The following is a 19251-nucleotide window of genomic DNA, read 5'->3' as shown; positions in this document are numbered from 1 at the left end:
AGTTACAGGACAGAGAGAGAGAGAGGGGGAGTTACAGGACAGAGAGAGAGAGAGGGGGAGTTACAGGACAGAGAGAGAGAGAGGGGAGTTACAGGACAGAGAGAGAGAGAGGGGGAGTTACAGGACAGAGAGAGAGGGGGAGTTACAGGACAGAGAGAGAGAGAGGGGGAGTTACAGGACAGAGAGAGAGAGAGGGGGAGTTACAGGACAGAGAGAGAGAGAGGGGGAGTTACAGGACAGAGAGAGAGAGAGGGGAGTTACAGGACAGAGAGAGAGAGAGGGGGAGTTACAGGACAGAGAGAGAGAGAGGGGGAGTTACAGGACAGAGAGAGAGAGAGGGGGAGTTACAGGACAGAGAGAGAGAGAGGGGGAGTTACAGGACAGAGAGGGAGAGAGGGGGAGTTACAGGACAGAGGAGAGAGAGGGGGAGTTACAGGACAGAGAGAGAGAGAGGGGAGTTACAGGACAGAGAGAGAGGGGGAGTTACAGGACAGAGAGAGAGGGGGAGTTACAGGACAGAGAGAGAGGGGGAGTTACAGGACAGAGAGAGAGAGGGGGAGTTACAGGACAGAGAGAGAGGGGGAGTTACAGGACAGAGAGAGAGAGAGGGAGTTACAGGACAGAGAGAGAGAGAGGGGGAGTTACAGGACAGAGAGAGACGGGGGAGTTACAGGACAGAGAGAGAGGGGGAGTTACAGGACAGAGAGAGAGAGAGAGGGGAGTTACAGGACAGAGAGAGAGAGGGGAGTTACAGGACAGAGAGAGAGGGGGAGTTACAGGACAGAGAGAGAGAGAGGGGGAGTTACAGGACAGAGAGAGAGAGAGGGGGAGTTACAGGACAGAGAGAGAGAGAGGGGGAGTTACAGGACAGAGAGAGAGGGGGGAGTTACAGGACAGAGAGAGAGAGAGGGGGAGTTACAGGACAGAGAGAGAGAGAGGGGGAGTTACAGGACAGAGAGAGAGAGAGGGGGAGTTACAGGACAGAGAGAGAGAGAGGGGGAGTTACAGGACAGAGAGAGAGAGAGTGTTACAGGACAGAGAGAGAGAGAGGGGAGTTACAGGACAGAGAGAGAGGGGGAGTTACAGGACAGAGAGAGAGGGGGAGTTACAGGACAGAGAGAGAGAGAGGGGGAGTTACAGGACAGAGAGAGAGAGAGTGTTACAGGACAGAGAGAGAGAGAGGGGGAGTTACAGGACAGAGAGAGAGGGGGAGTTACAGGACAGAGAGAGAGGGGGAGTTACAGGACAGAGAGAGAGGGGGAGTTACAGGACAGAGAGAGAGGGGGAGTTACAGGACAGAGAGAGAGAGAGGGGGAGTTACAGGACAGAGAGAGAGAGGGGGAGTTACAGGACAGAGAGAGAGGGGGAGTTACAGGACAGAGAGAGAGGGGGGGAGTTACAGGACAGAGAGAGAGGGGGAGTTACAGGACAGAGAGAGAGGGGGAGTTACAGGACAGAGAGAGAGGGGGAGTTACAGGACAGAGAGAGAGGCGGAGTTACAGGACAGAGAGAGAGGGGGAGTTACAGGACAGAGAGAGAGAGAGGGGGAGTTACAGGACAGAGAGAGAGGGGGAGTTACAGGACAGAGACAGAGAGAGGGGGAGTTACAGGACAGAGAGAGAGAGAGGGGGAGTTACAGGACAGAGAGAGAGAGAGGGGGAGTTACAGGACAGAGAGAGAGAGAGGGGGAGTTACAGGACAGAGAGAGAGAGAGGGGGAGTTACAGGACAGAGACAGAGAGAGGGGGAGTTACAGGACAGAGAGAGAGAGAGAGAGGGGGAGTTACAGGACAGAGAGAGAGAGAGGGGGAGTTACAGGACAGAGAGGGAGAGAGGGGGAGTTACAGGACAGAGAGAGAGAGAGAGGGGGAGTTACAGGACAGAGAGAGAGAGAGGGGGAGTTACAGGACAGAGAGAGAGGGGGAGTTACAGGACAGAGAGAGAGGGGGAGTTACAGGACAGAGAGAGAGGGGGAGTTACAGGACAGAGAGAGAGAGAGGGGGAGTTACAGGACAGAGAGAGAGGGGGAGTTACAGGACAGAGAGAGAGGGGGAGTTACAGGACAGAGAGAGAGGGGGAGTTACAGGACAGAGAGAGAGAGAGGGGGAGTTACAGGACAGAGATTGAGGGGGAGTTACAGGACAGAGAGAGAGAGAGGGGGAGTTACAGGACAGAGAGAGAGAGAGGGGGAGTTACAGGGCAGAGAGAGAGAGAGGGGGAGTTACAGGACAGAGAGAGAGAGAGGGGGAGTTACAGGACAGAGAGAGAGAGAGGGGGAGTTACAGGACAGAGAGAGAGAGAGGGGGAGTTACAGGACAGAGAGAGAAAGAGGGGGAGTTACAGGACAGAGAGAGAGGGGGAGTTACAGGACACAGAGATAGAGAGGGGGAGTTACAGGACAGAGAGAGAGGGGGAGTTACAGGACAGAGAGAGAGAGAGGGGGAGTTACAGGACAGAGAGAGAGAGAGGGGGAGTTACAGGACAGAGAGAGAGAGAGGGGGAGTTACAGGACAGAGAGAGAGGGGGAGTTACAGGACAGAGAGAGAGAGAGGGGGAGTTACAGGACAGAGAGAGAGAGAGGGGGAGTTACAGGACAGAGAGAGAGAGGGAGTTACAGGACAGAGAGAGAGAGGGAGTTACAGGACAGAGAGAGAGGGGAGTTACAGGACAGAGAGAGAGGGGGAGTTACAGGACAGAGAGAGAGAGAGGGGGAGTTACAGGACAGAGAGAGAGAGAGGGGGAGTTACAGGACAGAGAGAGAGAGAGGGGGAGTTACAGGACAGAGAGAGAGAGAGGGGGAGTTACAGGACAGAGAGAGAGGGGGAGTTACAGGACAGAGAGAGAGAGAGGGGGAGTTACAGGACAGAGAGAGAGAGAGGGGGAGTTACAGGACAGAGAGAGAGAGAGGGGGAGTTACAGGACAGAGAGAGAGGGGGAGTTACAGGACAGAGAGAGAGAGGGAGTTACAGGACAGAGAGAGAGGGGGAGTTACAGGACAGAGAGAGAGAGGGGGAGTTACAGGACAGAGAGAGAGAGAGGGGGAGTTACAGGACAGAGAGAGAGAGAGGGGGAGTTACAGGACAGAGAGAGAGAGGGGAGTTACAGGACAGAGAGAGAGAGGGGAGTTACAGGACAGAGAGAGAGAGGGAGTTACAGGACAGAGAGAGAGGGGGAGTTACAGGACAGAGAGAGAGAGAGGGGGAGTTACAGGACAGAGAGAGAGAGAGGGGGAGTTACAGGACAGAGAGAGAGAGAGGGGGAGTTACAGGACAGAGAGAGAGAGAGGGGGAGTTACAGGACAGAGAGAGAGAGAGGGGGAGTTACAGGACAGAGAGAGAGAGGGAGTTACAGGACAGAGAGAGAGAGGGAGTTACAGGACAGAGAGAGAGGGGGAGTTACAGGACAGAGAGAGAGAGAGGGGGAGTTACAGGACAGAGAGAGAGAGAGGGGGAGTTACAGGACAGAGAGAGAGAGAGGGGAGTTACAGGACAGAGAGAGAGAGAGGGGGAGTTACAGGACAGAGAGAGAGGGGGAGTTACAGGACAGAGAGAGAGAGAGGGGGAGTTACAGGACAGAGAGAGAGATAGGGGGAGTTACAGGACAGAGAGAGAGAGAGGGGGAGTTACAGGACAGAGAGAGAGAGGGAGTTACAGGACAGAGAGAGAGGGGGAGTTACAGGACAGAGAGAGAGGGGGAGTTACAGGACAGAGAGAGAGAGGGGGAGTTACAGGACAGAGAGAGAGAGGGGGAGTTACAGGACAGAGAGAGAGGGGGAGTTACAGGACAGAGAGAGAGAGAGGGGGAGTTACAGGACAGAGAGAGAGAGAGGGGGAGTTACAGGACAGAGAGAGAGGGGGGGAGATACAGGACAGAGAGAGAGAGGGAGTTACAGGACAGAGAGAGAGGGGGAGTTACAGGACAGAGAGAGAGAGAGGGGGAGTTACAGGACAGAGAGAGAGGGGGAGTTACAGGACAGAGAGAGAGAGAGGGGGAGTTACAGGACAGAGAGAGAGAGGGAGTTACAGGACAGAGAGAGAGGGGGAGTTACAGGACAGAGAGAGAGGGGGGGAGTTACAGGACAGAGAGAGAGAGGGAGTTACAGGACAGAGAGAGAGGGGGAGTTACAGGACAGAGAGAGAGGGGGGGAGTTACAGGACAGAGAGAGAGAGGGAGTTACAGGACAGAGAGAGAGGGGGAGTTACAGGACAGAGAGAGAGAGGGGGGAGTTACAGGACAGAGAGAGAGGGGGAGTTACAGGACAGAGAGAGAGGGGGAGTTACAGGACAGAGAGAGAGAGAGGGGGAGTTACAGGACAGAGAGAGAGGGGGAGTTACAGGACAGAGAGAGAGAGAGGGGAGTTACAGGACAGAGAGAGAGGGGGAGTTACAGGACAGAGAGAGAGAGAGGGGGAGTTACAGGACAGAGAGAGAGGGGGAGTTACAGGACAGAGAGAGAGAGAGGGGGAGTTACAGGACAGAGAGAGAGAGAGAGGGGGAGTTACAGGACAGAGAGAGAGGGGGAGTTACAGGACAGAGAGAGAGAGAGGGGGAGTTACAGGACAGAGAGAGAGAGTGGGAGTTACAGGACAGAAAGAGAGGGGGAGTTACAGGACAGAGAGAGAGGGGGAGTTACAGGACAGAGAGAGAGAGAGGGGGAGTTACAGGACAGAGAGAGAGAGAGGGGGAGTTACAGGACAGAGAGAGAGAGAGGGGGAGTTACAGGACAGAGAGAGAGAGAGGGGGAGTTACAGGACAGAGAGAGAGGGGGAGTTACAGGACAGAGAGAGAGAGAGGGGGAGTTACAGGACAGAGAGAGAGAGAGGGGGAGTTACAGGACAGAGAGAGAGGGGGGGAGTTACAGGACAGAGAGAGAGAGGGAGTTACAGGACAGAGAGAGAGGGGGAGTTACAGGACAGAGAGAGAGGGGGAGTTACAGGACAGAGAGAAAGAGAGGGGGAGTTACAGGACAGAGAGAGAGAGGGGGAGTTACAGGACAGAGAGAGAGGGGGAGTTACAGGACAGAGAGAGAGAGTGGGGGAGTTACAGGACAGAGAGAGAGAGAGGGGGAGTTACAGGACAGAGAGAGAGGGGGAGTTACAGGACAGAGAGAGAGGGGGAGTTACAGGACAGAGAGAGAGGGGGAGTTACAGGACAGAGAGAGAGGGGGAGTTACAGGACAGAGAGAGAGGGGGAGTTACAGGACAGAGAGAAAGAGAGGGGGAGTTACAGGACAGAGAGAGAGAGAGGGGGAGTTACAGGACAGAGAGAGAGAGGGGGTTACAGGACAGAGAGAGAGGGGGAGTTACAGGACAGAGAGAGAGGGGGAGTTACAGGACAGAGAGAGAGAGACGGGGAGTTACAGGACAGAGAAAGAGAGAGGGGGAGTTACAGGACAGAGAGAGAGAGGGGGAGTTACAGGACAGAGAGAGAGAGGGGGAGTTACAGGACAGAGAGAGAGGGGGAGATTTAGGACAGAGAGAGAGGGGGAGTTACAGGACAGAGAGAGAGAGAGGGGGAGTTACAGGACAGAGAGAGAGAGAGGGGGAGTTACAGGACAGAGAGAGAGGGGGAGTTACAGGACAGAGAGAGAGAGAGGGGGAGTTACAGGACAGAGAGAGAGAGAGGGGGAGTTACAGGACAGAGAGAGAGAGAGGGGGAGTTACAGGACAGAGAGAGAGAGAGGGGGAGTTACAGGACAGAGAGAGAGGGGGAGTTACAGGACAGAGAGAGAGAGAGGGGGAGTTACAGGACAGAGAGAGAGAGAGGGGGAGTTACAGGACAGAGAGAGAGAGAGGGGGAGTTACAGGACAGAGAGAGAGGGAGTTACAGGACAGAGAGAGAGAGAGGGGGAGTTACAGGACAGAGAGAGAGAGAGAGAGGGGGAGTTACAGGACAGAGAGAGAGAGAGGGGGAGTTACAGGACAGAGAGGGAGAGAGGGGGAGTTACAGGACAGAGAGAGAGAGAGGGGGAGTTACAGGACAGAGAGAGAGGGGGAGTTACAGGACAGAGAGAGAGGGGGAGTTACAGGACAGAGAGAGAGAGAGGGGGAGTTACAGGACAGAGAGAGAGAGAGGGGGAGTTACAGGACAGAGAGAGAGAGATTGTTACAGGACAGAGAGAGAGAGAGGGGGAGTTACAGGACAGAGAGAGAGAGAGGGGGAGTTACAGGACAGAGAGAGAGAGAGGGGGAGTTACAGGACAGAGAGAGAGAGAGTGTTACAGGACAGAGAGAGAGAGAGGGGGAGTTACAGGACAGAGAGAGAGAGAGTGTTACAGGACAGAGAGAGAGAGAGTGTTACAGGACAGAGAGAGAGAGAGAGGGTGAGTTACAGGACAGAGAGAGAGAGGGGGAGTTACAGGACAGAGAGAGAGAGGGGGAGTTACAGGACAGAGAGAGAGAGAGTGTTACAGGACAGAGAGAGAGAGAGGGGGAGTTACAGGACAGAGAGAGACGGGGAGTTACAGGACAGAGAGAGATGGGGAGTTACAGGACAGAGAGAGAGAGAGGGGGAGTTACAGGACAGAGAGAGAGGGGGAGTTACAGGACAGAGAGAGAGGGGGAGTTACAGGACAGAGAGAGAGGGGGAGTTACAGGACAGAGAGAGAGAGAGGGGAGTTACAGGACAGAGAGAGAGAGAGGGGGAGTTACAGGACAGAGAGAGAGAGAGGGGGAGTTACAGGACAGAGAGAGAGAGAGAGGGGGAGTTACAGGACAGAGAGAGAGAGAGGGGGATTTACAGGACAGAGAGAGGGGGAGTTACAGGACAGAGAGAGAGGGGAGTTACAGGACAGACAGAGAGAGAGGGGGAGTTACAGGACAGAGAGAGAGAGAGGGGGAGTTACAGGACAGAGAGAGAGAGAGGGGGAGTTACAGGACAGAGAGAGAGAGAGGGGGAGTTACAGGACAGAGAGAGAGAGAGGGGGAGTTACAGGACAGAGTGAGAGAGAGGGGGAGTTACAGGACAGAGAGAGAGAGAGGGGGAGTTACAGGACAGAGAGAGAGGGGGAGTTACAGGACAGAGTGAGAGAGAGGGGGAGTTACAGGACAGAGAGAGAGAGAGGGGGAGTTACAGGACAGAGAGAGAGAGAGGGGGAGTTACAGGACAGAGAGAGAGAGAGGGGGAGTTACAGGACAGAGAGAGAGAGAGGGGGAGTTACAGGACAGAGAGAGAGAGGGGGAGTTACAGGACAGAGAGAGAGGGGGAGTTACAGGACAGAGAGAGAGAGAGGGGGAGTTACAGGACAGAGAGAGAGAGAGGGGGAGTTACAGGACAGAGAGAGAGGGGGAGTTACAGGACAGAGAGAGAGAGAGGGGGAGTTACAGGACAGAGAGAGAGAGAGGGGGAGTTACAGGACAGAGAGAGAGAGAGTGTTACAGGACAGAGAGAGAGAGAGGGGGAGTTACAGGACAGAGAGAGAGGGGGAGTTACAGGACAGAGAGAGAGGGGGAGTTACAGGACAGAGAGAGAGAGAGTGTTACAGGACAGAGAGAGAGAGAGGGGGAGTTACAGGACAGAGAGAGAGAGAGTGTTACAGGACAGAGAGAGAGAGAGGGGGAGTTACAGGACAGAGAGAGAGGGGGAGTTACAGGACATAGAGAGAGAGAGGGGGAGTTACAGGACAGAGAGAGAGAGAGTGTTACAGGACAGAGAGAGAGAGAGGGGGAGTTACAGGACAGAGCGAGAGGGGGAGTTACAGGACAGAGAGAGAGGAGGAGTTACAGGACAGAGAGAGAGGGGGAGTTACAGGACAGAGAGAGAGAGAGGGGGAGTTATAGGACAGAGAGAGAGAGAGGGGGAGTTACAGGACAGAGAGAGAGAGGGGGAGTTACAGGACAGAGAGAGAGGGGGAGTTACAGGACAGAGAGAGAGGGGGAGTTACAGGACAGAGAGAGAGGGGGAGTTACAGGACAGAGAGAGAGAGAGGGGAAGTTACAGGACAGAGAGAGAGGGGGAGTTACAGGACAGAGAGAGAGGGGGAGTTACAGGACAGAGGGAGAGAGAGGGGGAGTTACAGGACAGAGAGAGAGAGAGGGGGAGTTACAGGACAGAGAGAGAGGGGGAGTTACAGGACAGAGAGAGAGAGAGGGGGAGTTACAGGACAGAGAGAGAGAGGGGGAGTTACAGGACAGAGAGAGAGAGAGGCGGAGTTACAGGACAGAGAGAGAGGGGGAGTTACAGGACAGAGAGAGAGAGAGGGGGAGTTACAGGACAGAGAGAGAGGGGGAGTTACAGGACAGAGAGAGAGGGGGAGTTACAGGACAGAGAGAGAGAGAGGGGGAGTTACAGGACAGAGAGAGAGGGGGAGTTACAGGACAGAGAGAGAGAGAGGGGGAGTTACAGGACAGAGAGAGAGGGGGAGTTACAGGACAGAGAGAGAGAGAGAGGGGGAGTTACAGGACAGAGAGAGAGGGGGAGTTACAGGACAGAGAGAGAGAGAGGGGGTGTTACAGGACAGAGAGAGAGGGGGAGTTACAGGACAGAGAGAGAGAGGGAGTTACAGGACAGAGAGAGAGGGGGAGTTACAGGACAGAGAGAGAGGGGGAGTTACAGGACAGAGAGAGAGAGAGGGGGAGTTACAGGACAGAGAGAGAGAGAGGGGGAGTTACAGGACAGAGAGAGAGAGAGAGGGGGAGTTACAGGACAGAGAGAGAGAGAGGGGGAGTTACAGGACAGAGAGTGAGAGAGGGGGAGTTACAGGACAGAGAGAGAGAGAGGGGGAGTTACAGGACAGAGAGAGAGAGAGGGGAAGTTACAGGACAGAGAGAGAGAGAGGGGGAGTTACAGGACAGAGAGAGAGGGGGAGTTACAGGACAGAGAGAGAGGGGGAGTTACAGGACAGAGAGAGAGGGGGAGTTACAGGACAGAGAGAGAGGGGGAGTTACAGGACAGAGAGAGAGGGGGAGTTACAGGACAGAGAGAGAGGGGGAGTTACAGGACAGAGAGAGAGGGGGAGTTACAGGACAGAGAGAGAGAGAGGGGGAGTTACAGGACAGAGAGAGAGAGAGGGGGAGTTACAGGACAGAGAGAGAGAGGGGGTTACAGGACAGAGAGAGAGGGGGAGTTACAGGACAGAGAGAGAGGGGGAGTTACAGGACAGAGAGAGAGAGACGGGGAGTTACAGGACAGAGAGAGAGAGGGGGAGTTACAGGACAGAGAGAGAGAGGGGGAGTTACAGGACAGAGAGAGAGGGGGAGTTACAGGACAGAGAGAGAGAGAGGGGGAGTTACAGGACAGAGAGAGAGAGAGGGGGAGTTACAGGACAGAGAGAGAGAGAGGGGGAGTTACAGGACAGAGAGAGAGAGAGGGGGAGTTACAGGACAGAGAGAGAGAGAGGGGGAGTTACAGGACAGAGAGAGAGAGAGGGGGAGTTACAGGACAGAGAGAGAGGGAGTTACAGGACAGAGAGAGAGAGAGGGGGAGTTACAGGACAGAGAGAGAGAGAGAGAGGGGGAGTTACAGGACAGAGAGAGAGAGAGGGGGAGTTACAGGACAGAGAGGGAGAGAGGGGGAGTTACAGGACAGAGAGAGAGAGAGGGGGAGTTACAGGACAGAGAGAGAGGGGGAGTTACAGGACAGAGAGAGAGGGGGAGTTACAGGACAGAGAGAGAAGGGGAGTTACAGGACAGAGAGAGAGAGAGGGGGAGTTACAGGACAGAGAGAGAGAGAGGGGGAGTTACAGGACAGAGAGAGAGAGATTGTTACAGGACAGAGAGAGAGAGAGGGGGAGTTACAGGACAGAGAGAGAGAGAGGGGGAGTTACAGGACAGAGAGAGAGAGAGGGGGAGTTACAGGACAGAGAGAGAGAGAGTGTTACAGGACAGAGAGAGAGAGAGGGGGAGTTACAGGACAGAGAGAGAGAGAGTGTTACAGGACAGAGAGAGAGAGAGTGTTACAGGACAGAGAGAGAGAGAGGGGGAGTTACAGGACAGAGAGAGAGGGGGAGTTACAGGACAGAGAGAGAGAGGGGGAGTTACAGGACAGAGAGAGAGAGAGTGTTACAGGACAGAGAGAGAGAGAGGGGGAGTTACAGGACAGAGAGAGACGGGGAGTTACAGGACAGAGAGAGATGGGGAGTTACAGGACAGAGAGAGAGAGAGAGGGAGTTACAGGACAGAGAGAGAGAGAGGGGGAGTTACAGGACAGAGAGAGAGGGGGAGTTACAGGACAGAGAGAGAGGGGGAGTCACAGGACAGAGAGAGAGGGGGAGTTACAGGACAGAGAGAGAGAGAGGGGAGTTACAGGACAGAGAGAGAGAGAGGGGTAGTTACAGGACAGAGAGAGAGAGAGGGGGAGTTACAGGACAGAGAGAGAGAGAGGGGGAGTTACAGGACAGAGAGAGAGAGAGGGGGAGTTACAGGACAGAGAGAGAGAGGGGGAGTTACAGGACAGAGAGAGAGAGAGGGGGAGTTACAGGACAGAGAGAGAGAGGGGGAGTTACAGGACAGAGAGAGAGGGGAGTTACAGGACAGACAGAGAGAGAGGGGGAGTTACAGGACAGAGAGAGAGAGAGGGGGAGTTACAGGACAGAGAGAGAGAGAGGGGGAGTTACAGGACAGAGAGAGAGAGAGGGGGAGTTACAGGACAGAGAGAGAGAGAGGGGGAGTTACAGGACAGAGTGAGAGAGAGGGGGAGTTACAGGACAGAGAGAGAGAGAGGGGGAGTTACAGGACAGAGAGAGAGGGGGAGTTACAGGACAGAGTGAGAGAGAGGGGGAGTTACAGGACAGAGAGAGAGAGAGGGGGAGTTACAGGACAGAGAGAGAGAGAGGGGGAGTTACAGGACAGAGAGAGAGAGAGGGGGAGTTACAGGACAGTGAGAGAGAGAGGGGGAGTTACAGGACAGAGAGAGAGGGGAGATACAGGACAGAGAGAGAGAGGGGGAGTTACAGGACAGAGAGAGAGGGGGAGTTACAGGACAGAGAGAGAGAGAGGGGGAGTTACAGGACAGAGAGAGAGAGAGGGGGAGTTACAGGACAGAGAGAGAGGGGGAGTTACAGGACAGAGAGAGAGAGAGGGGGAGTTACAGGACAGAGAGAGAGAGAGTGTTACAGGACAGAGAGAGAGAGAGGGGGAGTTACAGGACAGAGAGAGAGGGGGAGTTACAGGACAGAGAGAGAGGGGGAGTTACAGGACAGAGAGAGAGGGGGAGTTACAGGACAGAGAGAGAGAGAGGGGGAGTTACAGGACAGAGAGAGAGAGAGGGGGAGTTACAGGACAGAGAGAGAGAGAGTGTTACAGGACAGAGAGAGAGAGAGGGGGAGTTACAGGACAGAGCGAGAGGGGGAGTTACAGGACAGAGAGAGAGGGGGAGTTACAGGACAGAGAGAGAGGGGGAGTTACAGGACAGAGAGAGAGAGAGGGGGAGTTATAGGACAGAGAGAGAGAGAGGGGGAGTTACAGGACAGAGAGAGAGAGGGGGAGTTACAGGACAGAGAGAGAGGGGGAGTTACAGGACAGAGAGAGAGGGGGAGTTACAGGACAGAGAGAGAGGGGGAGTTACAGGACAGAGAGAGAGGGGGAGTTACAGGACAGAGAGAGAGGGGGAGTTACAGGACAGAGAGAGAGAGAGGGGAAGTTACAGGACAGAGAGAGAGGGGGAGTTACAGGACAGAGAGAGAGGGGGAGTTACAGGACAGAGGGAGAGAGAGGGGGAGTTACAGGACAGAGTGAGAGAGAGGGGGAGTTACAGGACAGAGTGAGAGAGAGGGGGAGTTACAGGACAGAGAGAGAGAGAGGGGGAGTTACAGGACAGAGAGAGAGAGAGGGGGAGTTACAGGACAGAGAGAGAGAGAGGGGGAGTTACAGGACAGAGAGAGAGGGGGAGTTACAGGACAGAGAGAGAGGGGGAGTTACAGGACAGAGAGAGAGGGGGAGTTACAGGACAGAGAGAGAGAGAGGGGGAGTTACAGGACAGAGAGAGAGGGGGAGTTACAGGACAGAGAGAGAGAGAGGGGGAGTTACAGGACAGAGAGAGAGGGGGAGTTACAGGACAGAGAGAGAGAGAGGGGGAGTTACAGGACAGAGAGAGAGAGAGGGGGAGTTACAGGACAGAGAGAGAGGGGGAGTTACAGGACAGAGAGAGAGAGAGGGGGAGTTACAGGACAGAGAGAGAGAGAGGGGGAGTTACAGGACAGAGAGAGAGGGGGAGTTACAGGACAGAGAGAGAGGGGGAGTTACAGGACAGAGAGAGAGAGAGGGGGAGTTACAGGACAGAGAGAGAGAGAGGGGGAGTTACAGGACAGAGAGAGAGAGAGGGGGAGTTACAGGACAGAGAGAGAGGGGGAGTTACAGGACAGAGAGAGAGAGGGAGTTACAGGACAGAGAGAGAGAGGGAGTTACAGGACAGAGAGAGAGGGGGAGTTACAGGACAGAGAGAGAGAGAGGGGGAGTTACAGGACAGAGAGAGAGAGAGGGGGAGTTACAGGACAGAGAGAGAGAGAGGGGGAGTTACAGGACAGAGAGAGAGAGAGGGGGAGTTACAGGACAGAGAGAGAGAGAGGGTGAGTTACAGGACAGAGAGAGAGGGGGAGTTACAGGACAGAGAGAGAGAGAGGGGGAGTTACAGGACAGAGAGAGAGAGAGGGGGAGTTACAGGACAGAGAGAGAGGGGGAGTTACAGGACAGAGAGAGAGAGAGGGGGAGTTACAGGACAGAGAGAGAGAGTGGGAGTTACAGGACAGAGAGAGAGGGGGAGTTACAGGACAGAGAGAGAGAGGGAGTTACAGGACAGAGAGAGAGGGGGAGTTACAGGACAGAGAGAGAGGGGGAGTTACAGGACAGAGAGAGAGAGGGGGAGTTACAGGACAGAGAGAGAGAGAGGGGGAGTTACAGGACAGAGAGAGAGAGAGGGGGAGTTACAGGACAGAGAGAGAGAGTGGGAGTTACAGGACAGAGAGAGAGGGGGAGTTACAGTACAGAGAGAGAGGGGGAGTTACAGGACAGAGAGAGAGAGAGGGGGAGTTACAGGACAGAGAGAGAGAGAGGGGGAGTTACAGGACAGAGAGAGAGAGGGGGAGTTACAGGACAGAGAGAGAGAGGGAGTTACAGGACAGAGAGAGATGGGGAGTTACAGGACAGAGAGAGAGGGGGAGTTACAGGACAGAGAGAGAGGGGGAGTTACAGGACAGAGAGAGAGGGGGAGTTACAGGACAGAGAGAGAGAGAGGGGGAGTTACAGGACAGAGAGAGAGGGGGAGTTACAGGACAGAGAGAGAGGGGGAGTTACAGGACAGAGTGAGAGAGAGGGGGAGTTACAGGACAGAGAGAGAGAGAGGGGGAGTTACAGGACAGAGAGAGAGAGAGGGGGAGTTACAGGACAGAGAGAGAGAGAGGGGGAGTTACAGGACAGAGAGAGAGAGGGGGAGTTACAGGACAGAGAGAGAGGGGGAGTTACAGGACAGAGAGAGAGAGAGGGGGAGTTACAGGACAGAGAGAGAGGGGGAGTTACAGGACAGAGAGAGAGAGAGGGGGAGTTACAGGACAGAGAGAGAGGGGGAGTTACAGGACAGAGAGAGAGAGGGGGAGTTACAGGGCAGAGAGAGAGAGAGGGGGAGTTACAGGACAGAGAGAGAGGGGGAGTTACAGGACAGAGAGAGAGAGGGGGAGTTACAGGACAGAGAGAGAGAGGGAGTTACAGGACAGAGAGAGAGGGGGTGTTACAGGACAGAGAGAGAGAGAGGGGGTGTTACAGGACAGAGAGAGAGAGAGGGGGAGTTACAGGACAGAGAGAGAGAGAGGGGGAGTTACAGGACAGAGAGAGAGAGAGGGGGAGTTACTGGACAGAGAGAGAGGGGGAGTTACAGGACAGAGAGAGAGAGGGGGAGTTACAGGACAGAGAGAGAGAGAGGGGGAGTTACAGGACAGAGAGAGAGGGGGAGTTACAGGACAGAGAGAGAGAGAGGGGGAGTTACAGGACAGAGAGAGAGAGAGAGTGTTACAGGACAGGGAGAGGGAAATAGAGAGAGTTACAGGAAAGAGGAATGACAAGTTACAGGACAGAGAGAGAGAGAGTGTTACAGGACAGGGAGAGGGAATTAGAGAGAGTTACAGGAAAGAGGAATGACAAGTTACAGGACAGAGAGAGAAAGACAGGGCACATTATAACACAGAGAGAGGGAGAGAGGGTGCATTACAGGACAGAGAGAGGGAGGGAGAGAAAGAGAGAGTTACAGGACAGAGGGCTAACAGGTTACAGAATGGTGAGGAGAGGGAGAGACAGTGCAAGTTACAGGTGAACTTGTGATGTCTGGGTCCCTGGAGAGTTAGATGTTCAGTCACAGTTGCTTTCAGTTGAGCACTTTGACAATATTACCATCTTGGTGTTGCTCCACAGAGTGCAGGGATATCCTCCTACCCCTCTTCATCGACCAGCTCAGCGGGCAGCTAGATGATAACACCAGCAAACCAGACCACGAGGCCTGTGCCCACTTACTGAGCAGCATGCTTGAGGTCCTGGACAAGAGTAACATTGTGAGTAGCGCTCTACCTTCCGCACTCTGTAGAATCATTGACGGAGGCCATTCAGCCCGTCGAGTTCCATGCCACATATGTCCTTAAAGCAAAGGGAAAGAGCGAGGATGGTGAAACTATGCAATTGTTGGGGAGGGAATCTCATTTGGCGAGCAGTAAACTGTCACTGGTACAGAGGGCTCAGTTGAATATTGCAGAATGGGAGACAAATATTGCCAAATATTTTTGTCCTGCATCTTAAAGGAGGAAAGTGGTGTAGAGAGGTGGAAGAGGGGGTGGTGGGGGGAGAGGTGTAGGGAGGGAATTCCAGAGCTCGAGGGCCCAGGCAGCTGAAGGCACGGCCGCCAGTGGTGAAAAGATTCAAATCGGGGGCGCTCAAGAGGCCGGAATTAGATTGGAGTGCAGAGATGTCGGAGGGTTTGTGGGGGCTGGAGGAGATTACAGAGATAGGGAGGGGGCGAGGCCGTGGAGGGATTCGAAAACGACAGTTGAGTCCTCGAAGGCATGGACGAGGATGAGCTGAGATAGGCTGAAGCCGGCGACGCTACAGGAGGTGGGAATAGCCCACCCTCGTGGTGGGGCAAGCGTGAGTTCAGAAGCTCATCTCGGGGTCGAATCGCTCCCACCCGCGTTGCCGCGGTAACCCTGTAAATGAATGGGTCGAGCCGGTTGGGCGGCGTATATCGGGGAGATGGATGGGGGATTGGGGTGGGGTAGCGTTGTCGACCTGCAGGTCCATCAGTATCTTTCTGCCCAATGTCTCGCATCGTGTTGCAGGGACCGCGCCAAGCTCACGTCCAGCTGATCATGCTGAGGTTGCTGAGGAGGATTAACCGCACGGTGATAGGAATGAACCGGCAGTCCAGCCAGATCGTGAGTTCCCTCTTATCGTCCCGTTCACCGTCCGGTGCCAGGGTCTCCCCGAATCTCACACCCATCGGCTGGCAGCACCCTGCGTCCCTTGACCACCTGAGCCGCTGAGGAATGGGAATTTTAACCCGTTCTCGGAAGTAACGGGCGGGCTTGGGAGGCTGAAGGGTTCCCCAGATCTGACCACTTGTGGTTTTCAGTTCAGCCGTTATCATGAGGCTGAGGGCCCTGTGCCTCCTGCTCCCTCACACGTGTTCTGGAACCACCCCTCCTCTGGTCGGCTGCGTCCAGGAAACAGAGCAGCAGAGAGCCTGTCAGGACCCGCTGTGCAATTTGGCAGAAAATTTGGCAAGCATTTGGCTTCCTGGCCTCAATCTGGCTTCCATTTCACTCACGCACCCCACCCGCCCCCCCCTTAAACCCCCCCACCGATTCTCCCCAGTAAAGGTCTCTTTAGAGAGCCAGTAGTGACTGCGGAGATCCCCACATGGACGGGCTCAACCAACTTGCAGACAAGATCCCCTTATTCATCACCCTATCACAAAAGAAGGCCACTCAGCTCGTCGGTTCCATGATTGGGAGCCTCCCCTGGGGCGAGGAAATCTTACCAGGTTAGAGTACGGCAATGTCCAAGTCCCTCCCCCATCCCCACGAGATTCTTTTGTGTTATGACCAAAGCAGTTGGTAAAGCTGAGCTACTTAAAAATCCCACAGGGAAACTTTAAACAACTGTCATAACCTATATTTTTAAGTGGTTATGTTTTGAGGTGCAGCTCTAAATTCAGGAATAAGACTACCAGTTCTCGAGGTTTTACATCAAACTAAAAGATACTTTCTTTTAAGTTACATAGATTAAAAATATATATCCACATGGCTACAAATTACTACCATCACAACTTTCAACAAGTTCCCAAACTAATCTCCATTAAGGCCACAGCAACCCATAGACTTAACCAGACACCAGGCAAAGCATTGTCACCTTTCAAATTCAAAATGAGGGCCTTTTCACTGTGGAGCCAGTTAGAGGCTTGCTGCTGCCTTTTGATCTCACATTGTCTCTGCTCTGCACACCCGAAAACTACTGAAGTTATACTTACCACCACTGAGTGAATTCAACCACTCATTGTCTCATCAGTCTTTTTGAACATTACCTTTTAGCAATGAAACCCCCTTCATTGTACCAATTTTATTAGTAATATAAACATATGACTTGGCCTCTGCTAGCTAGGTGTCAGTGTTCACCCCACATCTTGAATGCTCTATTCCAAAAATGCAAATACACTCTATCTCTCTGTTTACATCTCAAACTAGTACATATCAAAGCATCCAGACTAGCTGGCTTTAATCTGATTAAGACACACCCACAGACTAAACCTTTTAAAAGAAAAATATTTTCTAAAATATTATATACATTAATAGCTTCATGACATTTGACACTCAATGTCTCACTCGCTTGGGGGGGGCGCGTGTCGGTGGAGTCTGTCTCCGGGCAGACTAGTGTTGGAAAGGGGAGAGTGGGTTCTCTATTGGTCATTCCAGGATGCTAACTCCCTCTCTGGCTCTCCCCCTCCCCCCATAGGGCCCTTTCATCGCCTGCATGACAACCATTCTGAACCAAATGGAGGACAGCCATTACACACACTATATCAACACCTTCAAGACGCGCCATGACATCATAGTGAGTAAAGCCTTTCTTCCGCTCCTTCTCATAGGTTAATCGTAGCTCCGGGGGAGGTCCTCGAGTCCACACCGGCTCAGTCCGAAACCTCTCCTTGAGTCATGACCGGATTGCCACGGTTAAAGGGGCATTCAAGAGTGGGTTACCTGGTCTTGGGTTCCTCGCGGTTTGTGGGGGCTAGCTGCATGCAAATTGGTGGCACCAGCTCCTACATGCCCCCCCCACCCCGTAACCACTCCATTGGCTGGAAGGTGTTTTGGTTGTGAAAGGCGCGATGAAAATAAGCCTTTTTGTTCTGAGGTGCATACGTGAGTGAGTTTGCCTCTTCAGTGTCCTCAAAACGACCGAGTGGCATGCTAGGGCCATCTCAGAGGGGCAGTTAAGAGCCAACCACGTTGCTGTGGGTCTGGAGTCACATGTCGGCCAGACCGGGTAAGGAAGGCAGATTTCCTTCCCTAAAGGACGTTAGTGAACCAGATGGGGTTTTTACGGTAGTCCATCATTTCATGGTTACCACTAATGAGATGAGCATTTTATTCCAGATTAGTTAAATTTAAATCCCCTTACCTGTCCTGGTGGGATTTGAACTTGTGACTCCCAATCATTAATCTAGTCTTCTGGATTACCAGACCAATAATATTACCACCATGCTACCATGCCTGTATATTCGACCCAAGGAATCATAATATACTTATCATCTTGCCTCACCTCTGCAGATAAGCACTTTGAAATAAATAGGGGTTTGTTGCTGCTGCTCGTTCGGTCCTGAGGTTGTGAGAAGACACTCTGATGCACCTCAAGGCTCCTAATTGTAGTGTATTGAAAACTGCAAAGTGCATTTTGTCCATTTGGTGCTACCATACACACTATACCAGAATAGGGAGTCTGCTAGGAAGAAACAAAGAAGGCTCTGTCTTTTAACAGGACGCGCAGTTCTAATTCAAAAGGTCTCTGGCTGAATTTGTGACTGTTTCTGTCCCTAGAAATTCACACTAATCACCAAATGTTCTAGCATCGTCACAAGCGCCTTCTCCTCCCTTATGGTTTAAAAACTGATTTGAGCTCCATGTGCTTCCTTCCCAGGACTTCCTGATGGAGACGTTCATTATGTTCAAGGATCTCATTGGGAAGAATGTATATCCGTCAGATTGGATGGTGATGAATATGGTGCAGAACAGGTAGGGATGTTCACAGGGAGGAAGGGAACAGGCGCAGAGTGCGATCCCAGGACATAGATCCGAAACCTGTGAGGCAGTGCAGCCTCCCAAGATGGCAATTCATTAATTCATCAACAATTCATCATCCTGGGCATATACCAGTTGGGTACATGTCCCCACCGCACAGAGGGGATTGGGCCCATGGACTTTTCATGAAAATGGGGTTTTAGATGCTCACTTTGCTCTGTGTAAGACAGAACTATCCTTGCCTTTTACCTCACAATGCGTCAGATATCTGAATCTTCCTCAGCAGTGAGATCCTGGGAGCTTTTCAGGTCCCTTCCTGCCCCGAGAACTTGGGCAAGGTTCAGTTCCATCCTGGTGTCTGGTACGAATTGAATATCGGGAGGAGGGAAGCCATTGTTTTCAGCTCTCGCTCCGCACTCCGTTCCCTAGCTACCGACTCCCTCCCTCTCCCTGGCAACAGTCTGAGATCAAGCCAGTCGGTTCACAGCCTTGGTGTCACGTTCAACCCTGAGGTGAGCTTCCGGCCTCATATCCGCACCATTCCTAAGAATGCCCATTCCCATCTCCGTGACCTCACCTGACCTCACCCAAACCTTAGCTCGCTGAATAAAAGAGGCCAACTTTCCTTGTGCCTCTGTGGATGAACGTGTGTCACTTTGAGCAAGCGGTCAGTCACATCGGCCCTATTTCCCAGTGATTGGCTGATGGAATCAAACAACATGCCCTTTCAGTCATTTGCAACAGGTAGAGTATAGGCCCTATTCGAGCCATCCCTGCTTGCTGAACAAAACAGAACTTCTACTGTTAGATGTAATCGGGCAGCACTTGATGAACAATCCCGAGTGTGCTGATAGCCACACTAACAACCAATTCAAGATGATCAGCTGAGCTCGTAACACGGCTCATTTACACCTGCTAGAAGCGACATACATTCATACACGGGGTGCCGATCTCTGCAAACAAAAGGAATACGTTCAAGCCTTTTTTGAATTACCTGGAAGCCTGGGGAGCCAATAGTTCCCCATTGTTTACTCCATGGCGATGCCTCAGC

The 19251-nt window shown here is 53.3% G+C and overlaps 1 protein-coding gene across 3 annotated transcripts in view; it reads left to right on the top strand.

Moving 5' to 3' along the window:
* dock5 (dedicator of cytokinesis 5) overlaps nucleotides 1-19251 on the top strand; it is a 171275-nt gene that overhangs the window by 108078 nt on the left and 43946 nt on the right. For 2 of the 3 annotated variants that reach the window (XM_041209785.1, XM_041209786.1), the window contains exons 26-29: nucleotides 14332-14468; nucleotides 15246-15341; nucleotides 16918-17016; nucleotides 18100-18194. In XM_041209785.1, the coding sequence (XP_041065719.1) occupies nucleotides 14332-14468; nucleotides 15246-15341; nucleotides 16918-17016; nucleotides 18100-18194 (427 nt within the window). The remainder of the gene's footprint in view (nucleotides 1-14331; nucleotides 14469-15245; nucleotides 15342-16917; nucleotides 17017-18099; nucleotides 18195-19251) is intronic. The other variant, XM_041209787.1, reaches the window with a different exon arrangement.

The sequence above is a fragment of the Carcharodon carcharias genome, chromosome 17 (genome assembly GCF_017639515.1).
Source record: "Carcharodon carcharias isolate sCarCar2 chromosome 17, sCarCar2.pri, whole genome shotgun sequence".
NCBI classification, from domain to species: Eukaryota; Metazoa; Chordata; class Chondrichthyes; order Lamniformes; family Lamnidae; genus Carcharodon; species Carcharodon carcharias.
Note: the sequence above shows the minus strand (reverse complement) of the source record. Positions and strands in the feature narration are given on the sequence as shown.